The following is a 19,135-nucleotide window of genomic DNA, read 5'->3' as shown; positions in this document are numbered from 1 at the left end:
ATTCTTCTATGTTCTAAGCTGCAGGCAAGGATGCCCTGAGGCGTGGTACATTGGCGAGGCCAAGCAGATGGTATGACAATGGATGAATGGACACCACGCAACAATCCCAGATGGGGATTTCCCTCTCAGTCGGGAAGCATTTCAGCAGCCATACTATAGGAAGGATGTGGAGGCCTTGGATCTTTAGGTACCATCCTCCAAGGCGGACTTCGGGATAGGCAACAATGCATTAAGGCTGAGCAGAGGCTGATAGTCATGTTCAGTATCCATGAGGATGGCCTAAACCAGGATTTTGTGTTCATGTCATACTACAGGTTACCCCCACTATACTATTATCTCTCTCTCGCACACACACAAGCACACATATACATACTCTTACATACTCTTATACTCACGCAGACCTTCTCTATTACACACACTCTTTCTCATACATGCATACACATACACCCTGTCACAGGCTTCTACTCCATCACACCCACATACACACTTTTCCAAGCTTTCACACATGTAAACACATACTCTCTCATGTGCACACACTCACAAGCGCGCACACACACTCTCTCTCTCTCTCTCTCTCTCTCTCTCTCTCTCTCATGCATGCACACACACTCACACATATAAGTCTATGGAGTGAATTTGTATTTGCAGAATTATATTTGCAGATGCGTTCTATATTCTCAAAAAATGCACAATCTGCAGGCAGTTAAAACATGTATTTTGTAAATTCCACTTTGGAAATAGAACCAGTCTGACTCAAGATTGGGATACAGGCAGACTCTAACCTCACACCTTTAAGGCATTGTCTGAGCTAAGATGTCACTTTTTGTTATAAAATCTTAAGTTATGTCAAAAAGGTGACTTAAAAGAATTTCTGGGATTTGCGTATTAATAAACTGAAACCTGCAATCCATTCCAAAAGATGAAAGACTTAACAACAATCCAGGTTTGTTAAATATATCATTTAGTTGCATGACACTGTAATTTTTTTGCTATGAATTCTGTCTTATGATCTTTTACTCCACATCCACCTGACAAAGGAGCAGCGCTCCGAAAGCTATTGCTCCAAATAAACTGCTTGGACTATAACCTGGTGTTGTGTGATTTTTAAGAGTTTTTACAAAAGAATATTAAAAAAAAAAATTGCACACAGTATGCACCCAATAGTAGTGCTATAAATCGTCTGATTTATGTCACATTTAATATAATTTTAGCTGACATGTGACTTAGGACTCACCGCAATGTTGCTGACTCTTAACTAGAGTTGCATGAATTAATGTAAAAAAAATTATTCAAACTGACTACTTGGCTAACTTCATGAAAGGAAGAATTTCAACCTAGCCAAATATAAAGTGCTTCTTGTAATGCTGTATTTGCATTTAGTTGGACTATAAACCTAGTTGTGTGATTTTTAACTACATTTAGTTGATGAAGGCGATCTGTTTGTGTTACAGTTACCTGGCTGACCAATGCTGGAATGGCGGATACATTTACCTGATCATGCTGCGTCGGATTAAACGCAAAGCTCCTCTACCTCCTTCCAATGGCAGCAACAGTGAACTCAGGACAAGCAGTAGCAGCTCGGAGGCAAGTGGAAGTCCCACACAGAACGGCAAACGGACTCGAAAGTTTGGTGTCATCTCTCGTTCTTCCCTCAACCGAGATAGCCAGGACAGTCGGGAGAGTCATAGCTCTGAACAAGAGAATGGATATCATGTCTCCATGGAGGCAGAATGTTCAAAAGCTGAAGGGGTTGACACTCATTGTGACCCCAAAGACTCTGATGCAACTGTTGACCAGAATACAGAAGAGCAAATTGCTAATGGAATCTCTGCTCTATCGACAACGCATCAACGACCTCTACTCTCAGAAACTGGGAAGACAGACTCGAGACAGAGTGAATACTCTACTCAGGTAACTTATTTTACAGACTAAGGCAGAAATTGCTGAAGAAACACAGCAGGTCTGGCAGGGTTTATGGAGAGAAAACAGTTAATATTTCAAGGCCAGTGATCCTTCCAGACTGATAGTCGCTAGGAAAGGATGGTAATTATGCTGATGACAGGGTTGGGGGAGGGAAAAGGAATGAGTGCATAGGTGGAGATGAAGGGCAGAGAGAGAAAGAAGCAAAGGTAGACAGACAAAAGGATTGTTGATAGTAAACCAGGAAAGAAGAGAAGCCAAGCAGGTGATCTGTCTTCATCGCATCTGTTCTGATGATGCCATCTTCTGCAGAGGAGCCTCAGAAATGTCCACCCTTTTCCTCAACCCTGTGACTGTGATTGTCAGGGCCCTTAGCTGTTTCTGTCCTATTTCACACACTTAGAGTCATAGAGTCAAAGAGAAGTACAGCACGGAAACAGACCCTTCGATTCAACTTGTCCATGCTGACCAGATATCCTAACCCAATCTAGTCCCACCTGCCAGCACCTGGCTTATATCCCTCCAAACCCTTCCTATTCATATACTCATCCAGATGCCTTTTATATGTTGCAATTATACTAGCCTCCACCACCTCCTCTGGCAGCTCATTCTATACGCGTACTACCCTCTGTGTGAAACAGTTGCCCCTTATATCTTTCCCCTCTCACCGTAAACCTACGCCCTATAGTTGTGAACTCCCCCACCTGAGGGAAAAGACTTTGTCTATTTATCCTATTGATGCCCCTCATGATTTTATAAACCTCTATAAGGTCACCCCCTCAGCCTCCGATGTTCCAGGGGAAACAGCCCTAGCCTATTCAATCTCTCCCTATAGTTTAAATCCTCCAACCCTTCTGCCCTCACCTCTTCTCTTCCCATCCACAAGATCAAGAGAGTCCTCCAGTTTTCATTTTCTCCTCCAGCAACCTCCACATCCAAGCGATCATAAGCCGCCATTTCCTCCACCTCTAGTGGGATGCCAGGCACAAGCTCCCTTGTCACCTTTCTGCAGAGACCATTCCCTCCAGGACATCCTGTCCACTCTCCCCCACTCCTAAGATTTTAGCACACTCCTGTAGCATCGTCCTATGCAATTTCAGAAGGTGTAACACCTGCCCTTTTACTTTTTCCCTCCTCATTATTGAAGGCCTCAGACATACCTTTCAAGTGAAGCTATGATTTACCTGCATTTCACTCAATTTAGTCTACTGTATTCACTGCTCACATAATGTGGTCTCCTCTGCAATGGAGAGAGGAAACACGACTGGGCAATTGCATTGCAGAACACATACGTTCTGTCCATGAAAATGATGCCAGGTTTCCAGTTACCTGCCATTTCAACACACCACTGTTCCCCTCTGTCTCAGGATTGCTGCACTGCTCCAGTGAGATCAACACAAGCTGGGAGAACAACACCTCATTTTCGTTTGGGGACCTTACAGTCTTTAGGGCTCAACACAAAGTGTAACAGATTTTAGAGCATGAACACCTACCTCCATTACCCACCACCACTCCCAGGTCTTGTCAACATGGATTGCTTTTAGCATAGCCAACCCATTTTCTACTTCTAATAGCCCCCATTATCACCAAAGTAGCTTGTCCTCATCCCTGGCTGGCTTAATATCAACACCTTAGCTCCCCACTTTGTTTTCTGTGTCTCTCTCTGGGGTCCATCTCCACCTATTTCCTAGCTGCCATCAGTTCTCAAGAAGTGTTACTGGACTTGAAACATTAACTGTTTTCTATCTACATATAATGCCAGACCAGTTGAATTTCTCTAGCAATTCTATTGCTGTTAGTTTCAGATCTGCAGTTCTTTGTTTTAATTTAGTTTTGCACTCTCTTTTTGGAGATAATACGTATTAGAAATGGAATGAAAAATATTACTATCTTTGGCTTTTCACTGATGCCAAATGGTCTTTGGAGAGAAATAGATTATATTTTGGCAGGAGTGAAGCTGCAACTCATTCCCATTTCAATTTAAAAACATTTTAAAATCCTGATTATACTTTTCATTGTTTTGTCAGGACTTTTGTGCTCAATGATATCCATTTTCTCTGTTCCTGATTTTGACCTCTATTTTTAAAGCAGGGTCTCTTATTGTTGTTTTTCCCTTAAAATGGAAAGCCTTGGAATTAAAACAGCTGAGCTATTTCAGTTAGGATTTTGTTTTCTTTATACTTTCATGAGATATTGGCATCACCATCAAGGCCAGCATTTTTCACACATCTCTAATTACATTGAACTCGGGTATGTAGTCCTTGTAAGTATTCCAGACTCACATCCAGGCCCAGTAGCCCCACAGTCCCTCAATAAGATTACCAAAGTTCCAGGATTGTCCTGGATTTTCTAATAATTGTGGAGCAATCTCCTCATGTGCTATAAGAAACCTAGAAGACCAATCCCACAAGAATTAAAGAATGTCTTCTTATTTTCTTTGAAGCCTCCATTTGTTCATTATTCAAGCAGAATTCAATATAGTTGAGTGGGGGGAAAGAAGAACAATTCAATGGAATAGAATGGTTGGCAGTGAGTGGTCATAAGTTAAGATCCCTAGAAATACGTGCAACCAGAATTACCATCCTGCCAAAAGGTTAATGTTATAAAAAGAAGAACTAGATTGTAGTTCTTGAGCTCAGGATTGAGTGTAGACATAAAACAGCTTCAACACACCACTGTTCCCCTCTGTCTCAGGATTGCTGCAGTGCTCCAGTGAGATCAACACAAGCTGGAAGAACAACGCCTCATTTTCTGTTTGGGGACCGTACACTCTTCAGGGCTCAACACAAAGTGTAACAGATTTTAGAGCATGAACACCTACCTACATGGCCATTACCCACCCCCACTCCCAGGTCTTGATTCTTTTGTATCATGAGTTTGAATGTGTTCAATTCTTTTACTTCATACTTTATTTGAAGATCTTCCCCATGTCACCATGTGCTCCATTATCAGTTAGACATTGATGTACTATCCTCTGCTTTCTGTACTTCTGGTTCCAAGCAGCATTGGAAAAACTGAAGACTGTTTTCTAATGTATGCTCAAAGGAGTATGGCAGGGACATGAATATAATCTGTTCCTATTACCAATCAGATACTTTGGACTATTGGCTTTTTGAAATTTATGGAAATTAAAAGGATGTAAAACATTGTTTTTGGTGATTTTTGTCAATTTTTTTCTTTTATATTTCTGTCTCTATCTTGTCACCAGAACATAAGACCAGAAGACATAGGAACAGAATTAGGCCATTCAGGCCCCACCATTCGATCATACCCGATAGATTTCTCAACCCATTCTCCTGCCTTCTTTGTGTGATCTTTGATCCCCTTACCAATCAAGAACTTATCCATCTCTGTCTTTAATACTTGGCCTCCATAGCTTTCCGTGGCAATGAGTTCCACAGATTCACCATCTGTGGAAATTCCTCCTCATCTCAGTTCAAAAGGATCCTTTTGAACTGAGGCTGTGCTTCACTCTGAGGCTGTACTCTCAGGACCTAGTCTCTCCTACTGGTGGAAACAGCTTCTCCAGGTCTGCTCAATCCAGACCTCTCAGCATTCTATAAGTTTCAATGAAATCCTTCCTCATCCTTCAAAACTCCATCGAGTACAGACCCAGAGTCCTCAACTGCTTCTCATATGACAAGCCCTTCATCACTGAGATCATTCTTATAAACCTCCTCTTAACCCCCTCTAAGACGCGTACATCCTTCCTTAGATAAAACTGCTCACAATATTCCAAATACAGTCTGATCAGAGCCTTATACAGCCTCAGCAGTACATTTCTGCTATTGTATTTTAGCAGTCGAGAAATTAGTGGTAACATTGCATTTGCCTTCCTAACAGCCAATTAACCTGCATGTTAACCTTAAGAGAATCCTGAACTAGAACTGCCAAGTCCCCTTGTGTTTCAGATTTCCAAAGTCTTTCCCAATTTAGTAAATAGTCTATGCCTCTATTCAGGAGAAAGTGAGGGCTGCAGATGCTGGAGATCAGAGCTGAAAATGTGTTGCTGGAAAAGTGCAGCAGGTCAGGCAGCATCCAGGGAACAGGAGAATCGACGTTTCGGGCATAAGCCCTTCTTCAGGAATTCCTGAAGAAGGGCTTATGCCCGAAACGTCGATTCTCCTGTTCCCTGGATGCTGCCTGACCTGCTGCGCTTTTCCAGCAACACATTTTCAGCTATGCCTCTATTCATCCTACCAAAGTGCATAACCTCACTTTCCTACATTATATTACATCTGGTACTTCTTTGTCCACTCTCCTCGCCTGTCCAAGTCCTTCTGCAACCTCCCCACTTCCTTAACACTACCTACCCATCGAGATATCTTCATGTCACTGCAAACTTAGCAACAATGCCCTCTATTCCTTCCTCCAGATCGTTAATGTGTAATGTGAATTGTTGTGGTCCCAACATTCACCCTTGTTGAACTCCATTACTCACTGTCTGCCATCCTGAAAAAGATCACTTTATCCCTGTTCTCTGCCTTCTGCCAGTCAGCCAACCCATTATCCATGCCAGAACCTTGCCCTAGCACCATGACCTTTTACCTTATTTAGCAGCCTCCTTTCTGGAAATCCAAATAGATCATGTCCACTGGCTCACCTTTGACTAACTTGCTTGTTACTTCCTCAAAGAATTCCTGCAGATTTGTCAAGCCTGACATTCCCTTGACAAAGCCATGACTCAACCCTATTTTACTTCCAAATACTCTGCAATCTCATCATTAATAATGGACTCTAAAACCTTACCAATGACCCAGGTCAGGCTAACTAGCCTATAATTTCCTGTCTTCTACCTCCCTCCTTTCTTAAACAGTGGTCTTACATTGGCCATTTTCTAAGACTATGGGATCTTCCTGACTCCAGTTCCTTCCCCTGGAAGATCACCTCCAAAAACTCCACAATATCCTCAGCTACTTCTTTCAGAATTCTGAGGTCTAGGCCATCTGATCCTTTTATCCACCTTCAAATCTTTGAGCTTCCTCCAGCAACTTCTCCTTACTGATGGCCACTGCTCTGACTCTCTTGAAGTTCTGGTATGATACTGGTGTCTTCCACCATGAAAACTGATGTAAAGTACATATTCAGTTCCTCCGCCACTTTGATCCCTGCTACTACTTCTCCAACCTCATTCTTTTAGCAGTCCAATCTTGTTTCTCTCTTATCTTATAGATATTAAAAAAACTCTTACAATCTTCTTTTATATTTATAGCTAGCTTACTCTCATATTTAATCTTCTCCAAACACTGCCCCACCACCCCTTTGCTTTTTAAGTTGGCCTCTTGTTGGTTTTTAAAGGCTTGTCAACTTCTAGCTTCCCTTGTCAGCCACTGTTGCCTATTTCCCCCCTTAGTATGTTTCTTCTTCCTTGGGATGAATAGACAAATAAATAGTAGTGTCTTTCTGTGCTGTAAAAGTCTACAAGTAATGGTAAAGAATGAAGAAGATAGCTCACTGGGCAGATCAGTGGCAAATGGAATTTAACCCAGAGAAGTGTGAGATAATGTGCTTGATGGGCCTAACAACTATGAATGATATGAACAAAAATAGAAAGACTCAGCATTTCTGGCAGCATCTCTGGAGAAAAATCAGAGTTAACATTTCAGATCCAAAGACTCATCTTCAGATCAGTTGGACTTTGGAACATGCTGAATCCTAGAGGGACCTTGGTGTGAATATCCACATCCCTGAAGGTGGCAGTGCATGTATATATCATGGTTAAGAAGGCATGTGGGATAGTTACCTTTATTAGAGGTGGCAAAGAATACAAGAGCAGGAAGATTATTCTGGAACTGTATACAGTGCTGGTTAGGCCACAGTTCTGGACACATAGCCTCCAGGGCGATGGCTGACAGCTGGAAAAAGGAATTAGAGTGGTCAGATCTTTGTGATTGGCAGGGCCACAATGGGTTTATTGGCTTTCTTTTGCGTTGTAAATGTCTATGAGTCTCTGCATTTAAGGGAATCTATATAAAGACAGAAATGTAAATGACAGAGAGGATTTGTTGGTCGGGTGTTAAATGAAATAGAGTGGGAGGATGCTCATATGCAGGAGGAGCACAGGCACTGTCACAGACCAGTTGGACTGAATGGTCTCTTTTTGTGCTATAAATTCTATGTAACAACATTGGTACAAATATTTGATAGGAATCAACTGCACTTGGACCATTGAGTAATAATATTGTCATGTATCAAAACATGCATCCATCCAGCTGAAAACCCAACTGCTCACAACTGTCTTGTTTTCTAAACCTGAGCTAATGTCATATACATGTGGCCTTTGCCCCTTTTGTTCCACGAGCTTAACTTTTTTCAGATGTTTTTGGAAGTACACATACTCAACATGCACAGCATATGTTCTCATGTATCATGTATCTCATTTTATCTTTAAACTCAATCAAGTTTGTCATCCATGATTTGTCTTTAACAAATATGGCTTTTATTTATTATTCCATGTTTGTCCAATTAGGAATTAATTTATTCCAAGGTTACTAAAAGCATCCCCATCACTGATTCTAAATGACTGGCCTATAGCTGTCAGGTACATCCTTCTCCTCCTTTTTGCATGAAGAGCTATATCTAACTCCTTCGTTATCTATTTTTTGATTAGGCAGTTGCACCATGGCACCTTCCTTGATTACTGTAGGTTTGACAAAGTCCTGTTCTCCTGGCGTACATCAACAATGTCTTCTGACTCCAATTATAGATCTCCAAGCTGTTTGCTAATTGGCTGAATTCCTCCTTTGGTACCAGTTAATATGTACCTTTGGATTTACTTTAATGTTATTTGTGTAATGTCTCTTTCCTTCTCTTATTCGTGTTTGTTTCTCTTCTTTCTCTTTTGTCCTCTGCAGGTTTTATGTTAAGCTGGGTTCTTCATTGTGTTATCAAGCTTATCAGTGTCACTTGACCCTTTTCCTACTTCTTCATATTCAATAGCCCCCTGTCATCCAGACAGCTCCAACCCTCTCCCTCCCTTTTTGTGGGAATCAATACAACTATACCTGAATCATTTCTTTAAAGGTTTTCCCTTGCACCATAACATTTCTACCTGGCCCAGATCTCTTGTCAGTTTGCTGAAATTAGCCCACCTCTATTCAAGTACTTTTTATTCTAAACTGTTCTTAGTCCTGTTTGTGTTGGGAACTAATTCCTTGAGTTTCTTTTGGCAGCCAATCCCTGTCTTATTTTTAGCTCCTGTCCTTTATCCCACTGACTCCAGGCAGGTGACTGATTTCAGATCTTGAAATGAAATCTAGCGAATAAAATCAGCTGAACTTCACAAGCTTTCAGAATCCTTGGTCATCTCTCACTTCCCATGCACTAATCCTAAGTTTTTTTTAAATCAACCCGTTCAGACATGATAATAGGACTTGAACCTGGACCTCCTGCCACAGAGGTAGGGACACTACCACAATGCCAAGAGCCCATATCTCCCGTATTTTACCCTTTTTTTTGCTGAAACTCCAATGACAGGGGCAGTATAATTTCCCTTTGTCTAGCTGGTCTTGTGCTATAACCTTATTTTTCCTACCTTTGTTGGAATCTCTGCTAAACTTGCTTCCTAATGGAAATTAGGTGGAACCAGAATTAAACCCAAGCCTTAACTACCCCATGATGTTCAACATTATTGTGCTAACACTCAACAGTGCTGTAGCACCTGCTGGTAAATTTTCAATGAAAATTAATTTCAAAATTAACTCCAAGTGACAAATATCAATTGAAGCCAGCAGTACAAACAGAACTAAGATATGACTTGTTACTCCTGCTTGCTGAGCGTAAAAGGCACCAAAGGATACATATTGTTGTTACATGTCATGGAGACAAAGTGTGCCATTTTTTATTTCCAAAAGTACACATTGGGTGAAATTTGTGTGCAAACTTAGCTTGACCATTACAGTGTTGTGTTTAAATAAGAGAAAGGATCTCTCATTACAATGGATCTTTTAAAGAAAGCATTTCCTCCCTGATATCTGGCATTTTAGATAACATTCTCTCAGGACATTTTGCCAATGACATCTGAACATGTGCACTGTCCTCAGTCCACAATGCCATTTCATAATTGAGACAAATAGCTACTAATTCATTGCATGCTTGGTTGCGACTCATTATTTGAAACTGAACAGCTGTTGCATTTGCCTAAGGTTTTCCAGTTTCATTGCGCATATTCTTAGATGTTACATCCCATGCATGACATCCTGCCTCCAAACTCCCCCATTCCCAATAAGTGAAGCTTTTCAAAAAAATTATAAAGAAAATAATTTCCCCATGATATTTTTCCCCTGCTTGTTTCATAGTATCTATAAAACTTGTGCTTAATTGTTGGAGAGTCTAGGACACCCCTGAAGAATTGACAAATATAAAGTACCATGTAAATATCAGTACATTCATAGCATTAACTTAGAAATGATAGTAATGTGGTTTATCAGTATATCTTAACAAAGTGTAAATGGCTGGCATACAAATCTGAAGGTCAGTTGATTCATTTTTATCCACTTCTATTCCAACAAGAAATGGACTCCCACAATTTGTAGGAAACATGCTGATGATATCTTTGACCCAAAATAGGTGAAGCCTATTTCTGGTGTCTATACAGTGTGTGCTGAGCACTTTCAGCCCAAAGCTATTTATTGGACCCCATCATGGCTCTGGCTGTTTTCTATTGTTAGTCTCATAGGTGATGGGCCAGAGTTCAAACCTTCATACAGCTTACAATGAAACCCCGTTCACTGGGCATTCAGTGTATCTGGATCCTGGAATTTTTTTGTAATTGATTTCTGCTAGGCTCCCAGAAGAGATACAGCGAAATATTACATTGAATGTTGAGTACCGAAGTGAGCAATTTGACACATCTTGTCCATGTTCAGTGGAATGTGAGGGGCATGAGTTGGCATGGGGATATAAAGGAGTCTCAGAAAGTTGTCAGTATTCTAGCCAGTCCACCTGAGCACTTGCCTGCCTCTGTGACTGTCTCAGATCTGCTTTCTGAGGGGGTCTAACTCAATCTGACACCCATCACAATTGACCAGGCATCCCGATGGTATGAGAGTCAACAGAATGGAAAGAAGGTAGGGAAATTAAGTAAAATTTAAAATATGATGAGTAGTTGGTGTGACCTGAGTATCTGGATTTTTATTTTGAAATAAAGAACTTTCTTCGCTGATCCATCTTTCAAAATACAAATTAAAGTTATGTCTTTTTGACCACAGTTGAGTTCAGTGAGCCTGGGCTAGATCACAGGGAGGGGAAAAGAATCACAGGGCTTTGGTTCACCTTCTGAATTTTGTAACCTGCTGGAAATTGTTAGTATGTGAACAATGAGTAGGAGCGTAGTTGACTTTGGCTTTAATGTCCTCCACTGTCAAGCCACTGTAGCATTCAGTTAGCTTGCTGTTTAAGGGAGGCTGATTGGACAATCAAGTGGATCTCAGCTGGCACCATTGATATGATACAGCAGCCTGAGTGAGTGTAGCAGCTGTATAAATAAGAAGGGTCAAAAATAGAGGAAATAAATATTGGAACTTTATAAGATGGAAAATCTAGAATCATTTACTTCGAATATTCAGTTATTGAAGGGGATTTTGTGCTGATTATCAATAGGGCTTCGAGACATTAATACCTAACATAACAGGAGAAAAATAAATAAATAAGAAATACCAAGCAGATCGGAAGTGATTTGCAAAGGTGATGGACTAAAAATAATCAGCTCTTGCTTAGAAAATTTTCATTCTGAGTCTACAAAGTCTCACTACATGATGAATTCATTTGTTTCTATGCCAATTAACCTGGTGTCAGGAAGCGAATAGTTAAGGAGACTCCTGTGTGCTTGTTAAATATAGTAGGATAATCTAGAAACTAATCTCCTCTTATGCTCAATGGGAGGGCTGAGAAACGTACGGCTTTGTATGATAAATTGATGAAGTTAATTTACTTTCATGTTTATTCATCCCAATAAATGAAAAAATAAACCTGAGATACACCTCTCTTCAGTATAAGATTCCATTGGCAGGGGTTAGAAAAGACATCCATTGATCCATCCAAATTTGCCCCATCTCAAACCAGATAGTCATCCATCTTGTGTGTCTGATGGACTCTCAGTGGGGTTTCTACCATCTGAAGGAAATATTTGAATACAAAGATGTAAAATGTTATTGCGTTGTGACATTAAAGGGGAAACTGCAGCCCTACCTAAAATGGAATGTTTCCAATTGAAGTGCTCAGTTGACACCAAAGACCAAGGCAGACGTGCAGACCTGGCTTAGAATGAGAAGATGCACCTACCAGTTCGTTTATCTCCACAAGGGGACTTTGTCATTTACCAAATGCAACCACCACTTTCCACATGGCAGAATCAGTAAATAACAACACAAGGATCAAGCCGGCAAAACTGCACCTAATTTTCCACTTGAGGATCCTGCAGCCTGCAGAACTCAATCCCAATTTCAGTAATTTTAGGGCCTGACCACCTTTTCCCAAGTTATTACCCTAATCCCACAGATTATGTCTTGTCATCATATGGGCTGCTACCACAACCAACCCATTGTCAGCCACTAATGACCCCTATGATTTTCCCAGGCTGACCTTTGCCCAGTCCTTGTTTGCCCAACTGTGCTTCTCTCTTTGGGTTCATCTCTACCTCTTGTCAATTCCTCCGTCCTCCCTCTACCCCATCTTCAGTACAGATACCAACATTTTTCTAGCTCCAGTTAGCTCTGAAGAAAGATCGCTGAATCCAAATCTCTAACTCTGTTTTCTCTCCACAGATACTGCCAGACCTGAGTTTTTCCAATAATGTCTGTTTATTTTCAGGCCTTTCAGCTACCCGAGCTTTGAATGGACAGTTTTCCTCCTCCTCCTTGAATCATTTTGTGTTGTTTGTTTATTTTTTTGAAGGGGATCTGTTATTGGGTTTAAATAAAACTTTGGTAAAACTACATCAACTAAACATTACCTACAAAGGCACTGTAACTGAAACGTCGACACAGCTAGTACATTAATGGGGGGCAAGCTATCTGTATTTGCTTTTCATAAAATCTCGTGCCACTTGTCAGGTTAATGATGAAATTCGATATAAAGTACCTGAATAAAATTCATGATTGCAGTATTATAAAAGAGAAGAAACCCATATCAACTATATCTCATCCAATGCCTTAGCCATCTATAACCTTTATTGTTCAATCAACCTGGCAATAATTGAGGACAATTAGCTCCAGGTTAGCAAAGAGGCAATTTCAAAACTTATGCCATCTGCTACAAGGACAATGTAAGACTGCCATTGGCGATCCATGTGCAAGCAGGGTGAGTAATTACACAGTGCTGAAATTTTGCTTTCCTAATAGCAGTTTCAAATTTAGAGTTTAACTTGGTAGTGTCTGCAGTTCTGATAAGGGTCCTGCCTGAAATATCAACTCTGCTGCTCTTCTGATGCTACTTGACCTGCTGTGCTTTTTCCAGCTTTACATTTTATCGACTCTGACTTGCCTCTGCAGTCCTCACTATCTCCACAGCTATTTCCTCCTTGTAATACATTTACATGCCATGAATATATATGAAAATGAAAATTTTTATAATTATGTCCTTATGATAAAATTAGCTGTGTACAAGAGTCTCAAGGCACGCAGTTCATGTTCATTTAGGGGCGACATGCATCGTCAGTGTTGTGCTCTTATGTCCTGAGGTTACTGTTTTTCTTATAGTGTTCTGTTGTATGTGGGAAGGCAGAAGGAGAATGGCAGCTTACATGGATGTTGGGACCAACAAGGGCTAATAAGTAGTGAGGGATGAGGGTAAGGAGTGGGATCTGGAGAATTGGAGAGTGGAAGAAGTTTGGATAAATAGGCAGAGATTGGGGTCAGAGACATGGAGGAGGCAAGTAGGAAGGTTTTGGAAATCTGGAGGTTGTGATGGTTAGTTGGAACAATCAAGATAAGAAAATTAAGTGCATAAAGGACTGTGATAATAATGCTCATATATAAACCCATCTCAGATTATTATCTGGCAGATTCTTTACAGGGCTTTGAGTTCATGTGCAATATTTCATCTGCTTTGAGTTCATCTGCTGAAAGTGAGCTTCAACAATGTCCTTTACAATGTATAGAAGGGAGCATTCAAGTCCAGTTTTTTCCTATAGAGTGGAGTGTACATCCAATGGAGAGTGGATACTAATGTGAATGTTCAATAAATGAAGAATAAGGGGCTCTTGTGATGCAGTGGTAGTGTCTTTACTGCTGGACTGGGAGACCTGGGTTCATAGTTTAAAAATGTGGTGCTGGAAAAACACAGCAGGCCAGGCAGCATCCGAGGAGCAGGAGAATCGTGTTTCGGGCATAAGCCCTTATTCAGGAATGAGTTCATGTCCCACCTGCTCCAGAGTAACATCTCTGAATGGGTTGATTAGAAAAATAGGTTAATAAAAAAATGAGCACAAAAACAACGTTTTTTTTCACCTGAATGAAATGCCCCAGTCCCCTGTAACCATCAACAATAAAAAAGCAAATTACTGCAGATGCTGGAATCTGAACTGAAAGCAACAGCTGGAGCCCACAGTGAGTCTGCAGCATCCATAGAGAGAAAGCAAGCTAATGTTTCAAGTCTGATGAGTCATCCAGACTCAAAATTTTAGCTTGCTTTCTCTCCATGGATGCTGCCTGGCCCACTGTGATCTCTGGCATTTTTTTGTTTTCAGTCATTCAGTCATGAGGTGTGTTAGTCCATTTAGCTCTGATTAAACTAACCTCAACAAATGACCACGGTATAATTTGAATAATTTGAAACTAACATAATGTGAAATATTTACAAATGAGATTTAAATTTGAAAAATACCATCCCACCTTTGTGCTGTCAGCAAATCTTGTCAGTGCTGTGGAGTTGGTCAGTAAAATTATGGCTATGATGCAGAACCTCCCTGTCAATTCAGGAAGCTCTTTAATAGCCTGTTCAGAGCTGTAATGTTTTCAGCTGACAGAGAGCTTCACATGAACTGGACATGAAAAGTCTCCCCAACTAACTACCAAGCTTGCCTCTGACGCACATTGCTAGTATTTTAAATTTGAATTGGAATCTCTTGGCAATCTGAAAAAAAGCAAGTAAACAAACCATTTCCTGTTCCACTGTTGGAAATAGCACAGTATGGTTAAAAATCCATTTACTATTTTTTAGCTGATGATTCTTTTAATGCATTTTTTCAGCCTTTACAATCAAAACATTTTAAATATGGAGAGTTTACATAGATGCTTCTCAATTTAAATGATACTGTCACACTTACAAACATTGTAAATCTTTTAATGGTAATATTTGTTATAGAAAGAATTTTCCCACATTCTGAGATCCCCCACATTGGCTGCTTGTTCACAATAGAAAATTCTATTTTCCAATTAAATTGCTACTTAGAATAACTCTTCAGTAAGATGAATGGATCATTTCTCACAAGATAATACGGTTGACATTTTACTTAAATTTGCAATCATTGGAATAACTCTGCTTAAAACTGTAGCATATAATGAAATGTTTGTTTGTATAATCTATATCTTGACTGCTAACATTTTATATGAAGATAGTAAAGTAGCAAAAAATAGAGAATTAGTCTCAATGGAATACTGGTCTCATTTATAAAGGTATGCTTAATCAGTTCAAAAAGATCCCCAGTATATTTTTTGACCAAAATATTGGCATATTGTAAGTCAATCACAAAGGGCTACATCTTATGCTTGTTTGCCTAAGTTTGAGTTGCCTCAAGGTTTTGGAGTATTTTTGTCGAGAGCCCTAGGGTTTTGTTGCCACGTTAATTACCTACCGTACTGTGTCACATCCAGTTCTGAATCTCTTCTACCACACTCCGTTCACAAAATAACTCACCAATCCATGGATATCCCAGAATTTACCACCATTTCTTGTCTCTGCGCCATCTTTAAAAGCTTTTTGGGCACCAAGACAAACACTTGCAGGTCTGAGTTTGCCCTCATAGTTCCTGGCATTTGGCCCAGACATTGCAGACAGGGGGTATTGACTCCCTGCTGAGCAGACAGGGACCTGGATGCCCTGCTGGATGGATGGTACGATGTCAGGATTCCTTCGTCACCGAGGACCAGCAGTGAAAGGTGCAGCACCATACTGTGCCAGCTTGGTCCGAGGCTGCCATCCAGAATAAAACAGTCTTAGCCATCTGGTAGGATGCACAGCAGTGTAAAAAGAAGGCCAGTGACTTTCTCCACCCCACTAGCACAAGTACCAGCATCTTCTCTCCAATACCTCACAATTATTGCAACTTTGCTGCTGTACCAACTCCCACCAAGACTCATGCTCTATCACTGCCACTATCACCTCCAACATCTTCCCTTCCTCACTGTTTCCCACTCCAATCCCTGTACCACTAATCCTTCATGCCCTCCGCATTGCCTACTCACCCGCTTGGAACTCCTCCGTATCTGCACTGAAACTCACAGCTGTGCCACTCACTTTCATCTCCCTTAATACCTGCCCTTCTCTCATTCCAGGAGGCAAACAGCCCAGGATAGGTCAGAAAGAGTCAAAACAGGTGGTGGGCTGTCCAACTTTCAGCTCCTTACTCCTGACGTGGAGAGCATCCTGACTCTAACCTCCCTGAGTGGCTAGCTGACTGATTCTGAGCCCCTGGAGCAAGCACGAATTTGCTACGTACTTGCTCTGACATCTGCATTGAGTTTTCTAAATGTCTAGCTTGATTGGTGAGTTTGATAAGGTGGAAAGCTGAATATTAATGAAACAGGCTGGGCTGTTAATAAAGTGTTTAACAAGTTCTCGCTGTTTGAGACATATTTTTACAATCTCTTGGTAGAATAATATCACCAGTTCAGAATTCCTGGAGGTTGCACATATCATCAGCATACACTTATTGCTAAGCCAATGATACCTGCACTACCATGGTCATGTTAATTGGATGGATGATGGCCATATGCCAATGACCTTCTGTCCAGTGAACTTGCCCCTGGGTCTCGATCTCCAAAATGTCCATACCTTCTTCACGGCATCATCTGTGGGCAAGATGCAAAAATGGTAGACATTAACACTGATTCACAACATATTTGTTATTTTAGAAAAACAATTGCAATGGATAATTATGAATTGCCAACACTTTTATTTAATTCCTCTCTCTCCAGAGGGAAGGTTGCCAAATATGGAAGATGCATATGGTGAAAGGTTCAGATGGACTTGGTATTCAGATTACAGGAGGTCGGGGATCCAAACGTTCACCTCATGGCATCATTGTTACATGTGTTGAAGAAGGAGGAGCAGCACAAAGGTAAGCTTTAGTATCAGGACAATGGCAAATATGCCACTATGCTTCACAAAATGACCCAGTGTTACTTAGTCGTTACCCGTTCTGAAACATGCACGAAATAATCAAGAACTTCATATCAAAGCTAGTTTTGCATTTTATTACAGCTCCAGTTTGGTTAAATAATTTGACTCAAAAACAGAAATAGCTGGAAAAGCATCTGTGCAGAGAAATCAGAGTTAATGCTTCAGATCCAATGACCCTTCCTCAGCAAAATACCTGTGGCCTGGTAAAATGATCTCGATCAAAGCCTGTAATTATGTTCTTCATCCTCTTACCTCCACCAATCAAGCCACCACCCTGCCAGTTCTGAGGAAGGATCACTGGACCCAAAATGTTAGCTCTGATTTCTCTCTCCAGATTCTGGCAGACCTGCTGAGCTTTTCTAGCAATTTTTGTTTTTGTTTCTGATTTACAGCATCTGCAGTTCTTCCCATTTTATATAATTTTAACGCCTTCCTAGGTAGAATTTTACCAGTTGGGAGGAGTGGGAGATGATAAAATAGTGGGAATTTGTGTCAGGATAACTCCCTGATGCGCTGCTACTGGAGTGAGGGGACTGATTGCCGCGTGGGGAACTGGCTGATGGAGGTGGGTGGACAATGAACATAATTAAAAGCGCTTGTAGAGATCATTTTACTAGGTCACTGCTATTCTGCTGACAGCATAGTGAACACGATCAGATTGAAAGATTGCCACACTAATAGAGGCAGCCTCCCTGTAACTCAAGGAACCATCAAAGCAGAGACTGAACTTCACAATGAGAAGGACTGAATGACCTCCCTCTGAATTGTAATTTTTATGTACATCAAATTAATCAATATGTTGAAATAAAGATAATGCAAGATCATTGTTGACAGAAATGCACTCTGAAAAGTCCAGATGTATTATATCCATTTATTACTATGGAAATAAAATAGATCAAACTTTATACACTTTGCTACAATAGATACATGTTTACAAAGAATCATGTGTCTTTCAGAATGGTCATGATATAAACCTGATGAAGGCAATCCTTCCATAATCTCTGTTATCAGACCGTAGCTTCACTCAGGGTTATCAAGCCACAAAAGCTGCACAGTTGGGTATAAACTAGAATTTGAGGCTGAGAAGGTAGTCCCTCCTGCTCCATTACAGTTCCCATATGAGTTTTCTGTTCAACCTGTAGCCCCCTGAATTTCTTATGCTTTTTTGAAAACTTACCTATCCAAACTCTTGAGGCACATTCTTCAGCAGCAACAGTGTCTCCTGCTGACACTGCTGAAATTTCAGGTCTGTTGACCCTCTTGTTGAGCCAGCCTACTGTCTATAACTAAGTGGAGGACTAGCAGCTGGTTAATTTGCATGCCAAACCAGTCCCTCTACTAGTAAAGGCAGGCTTGGGACCTGCTTCCTACTTCACTGTTGGAGGTCAGGGGTCAAGCTGATGGTTCAGATCAGGTCAAGTTAGGTGGGGAAGGCGAGAGATCAGCAGGGAAGGAGGGTCCTCAAGCAGTGAACTTGGATCAGGAAGTAGTTGGATGTCAGTGTCACTGTTCTAGGTTTGGACAGGCTGTTTGATAAGGGGTAGCTGGGGGTACCACAAGGCCAAGAGCAGCTGAGGGTTATTGCTTCCTGGGGGAGTGGGTGGGAACATGGGCATATTGAGATTTAGGGATGGGTTGGTCAGTGAGAATCTGGAGTGTCATGGGGAGTTTTCAGGGTGGGCCTGTGGTGGAATTTAGTGTTCATGAGGGGGAGTCAGTCGAAGGTTAGTTGTATAGTTGCCCAAGAATAGGATCAGGATTTGTCCATCTACATTTTCCTGAGTAACAATACAGATAAGTAAATCAAATTACTCGGAGACAGTTTCAGAAAATCTTGGGGAGCTGGGAGATTTGTCCATTGGAAGTTGAAACCTCT

General features: G+C 40.9%; 1 protein-coding gene across 4 annotated transcripts in view; it reads left to right on the top strand.

Moving 5' to 3' along the window:
• The window catches only part of pdzd2 (PDZ domain containing 2), a 547,489-nt gene that overhangs the window by 321,968 nt on the left and 206,386 nt on the right, over positions 1 to 19,135 (top strand). For all 4 annotated transcript variants that reach the window (XM_043687429.2, XM_087989833.1, XM_043687436.2 and 1 more), the window contains 2 exons: positions 1,452 to 1,911; positions 17,055 to 17,197. In XM_043687429.2, coding sequence (XP_043543364.2) covers positions 1,452 to 1,911; positions 17,055 to 17,197 — 603 coding nt within the window. The remainder of the gene's footprint in view (positions 1 to 1,451; positions 1,912 to 17,054; positions 17,198 to 19,135) is intronic.

Source organism: Chiloscyllium plagiosum, unplaced genomic scaffold (assembly GCF_037043375.1).
Source record: "Chiloscyllium plagiosum isolate Xiang-an unplaced genomic scaffold, Cpla_swu_hap1 HiC_scaffold_1, whole genome shotgun sequence".
Classification (NCBI taxonomy): Eukaryota; Metazoa; Chordata; class Chondrichthyes; order Orectolobiformes; family Hemiscylliidae; genus Chiloscyllium; species Chiloscyllium plagiosum.
This window is presented reverse-complemented; position numbering and strand designations above follow the sequence as displayed.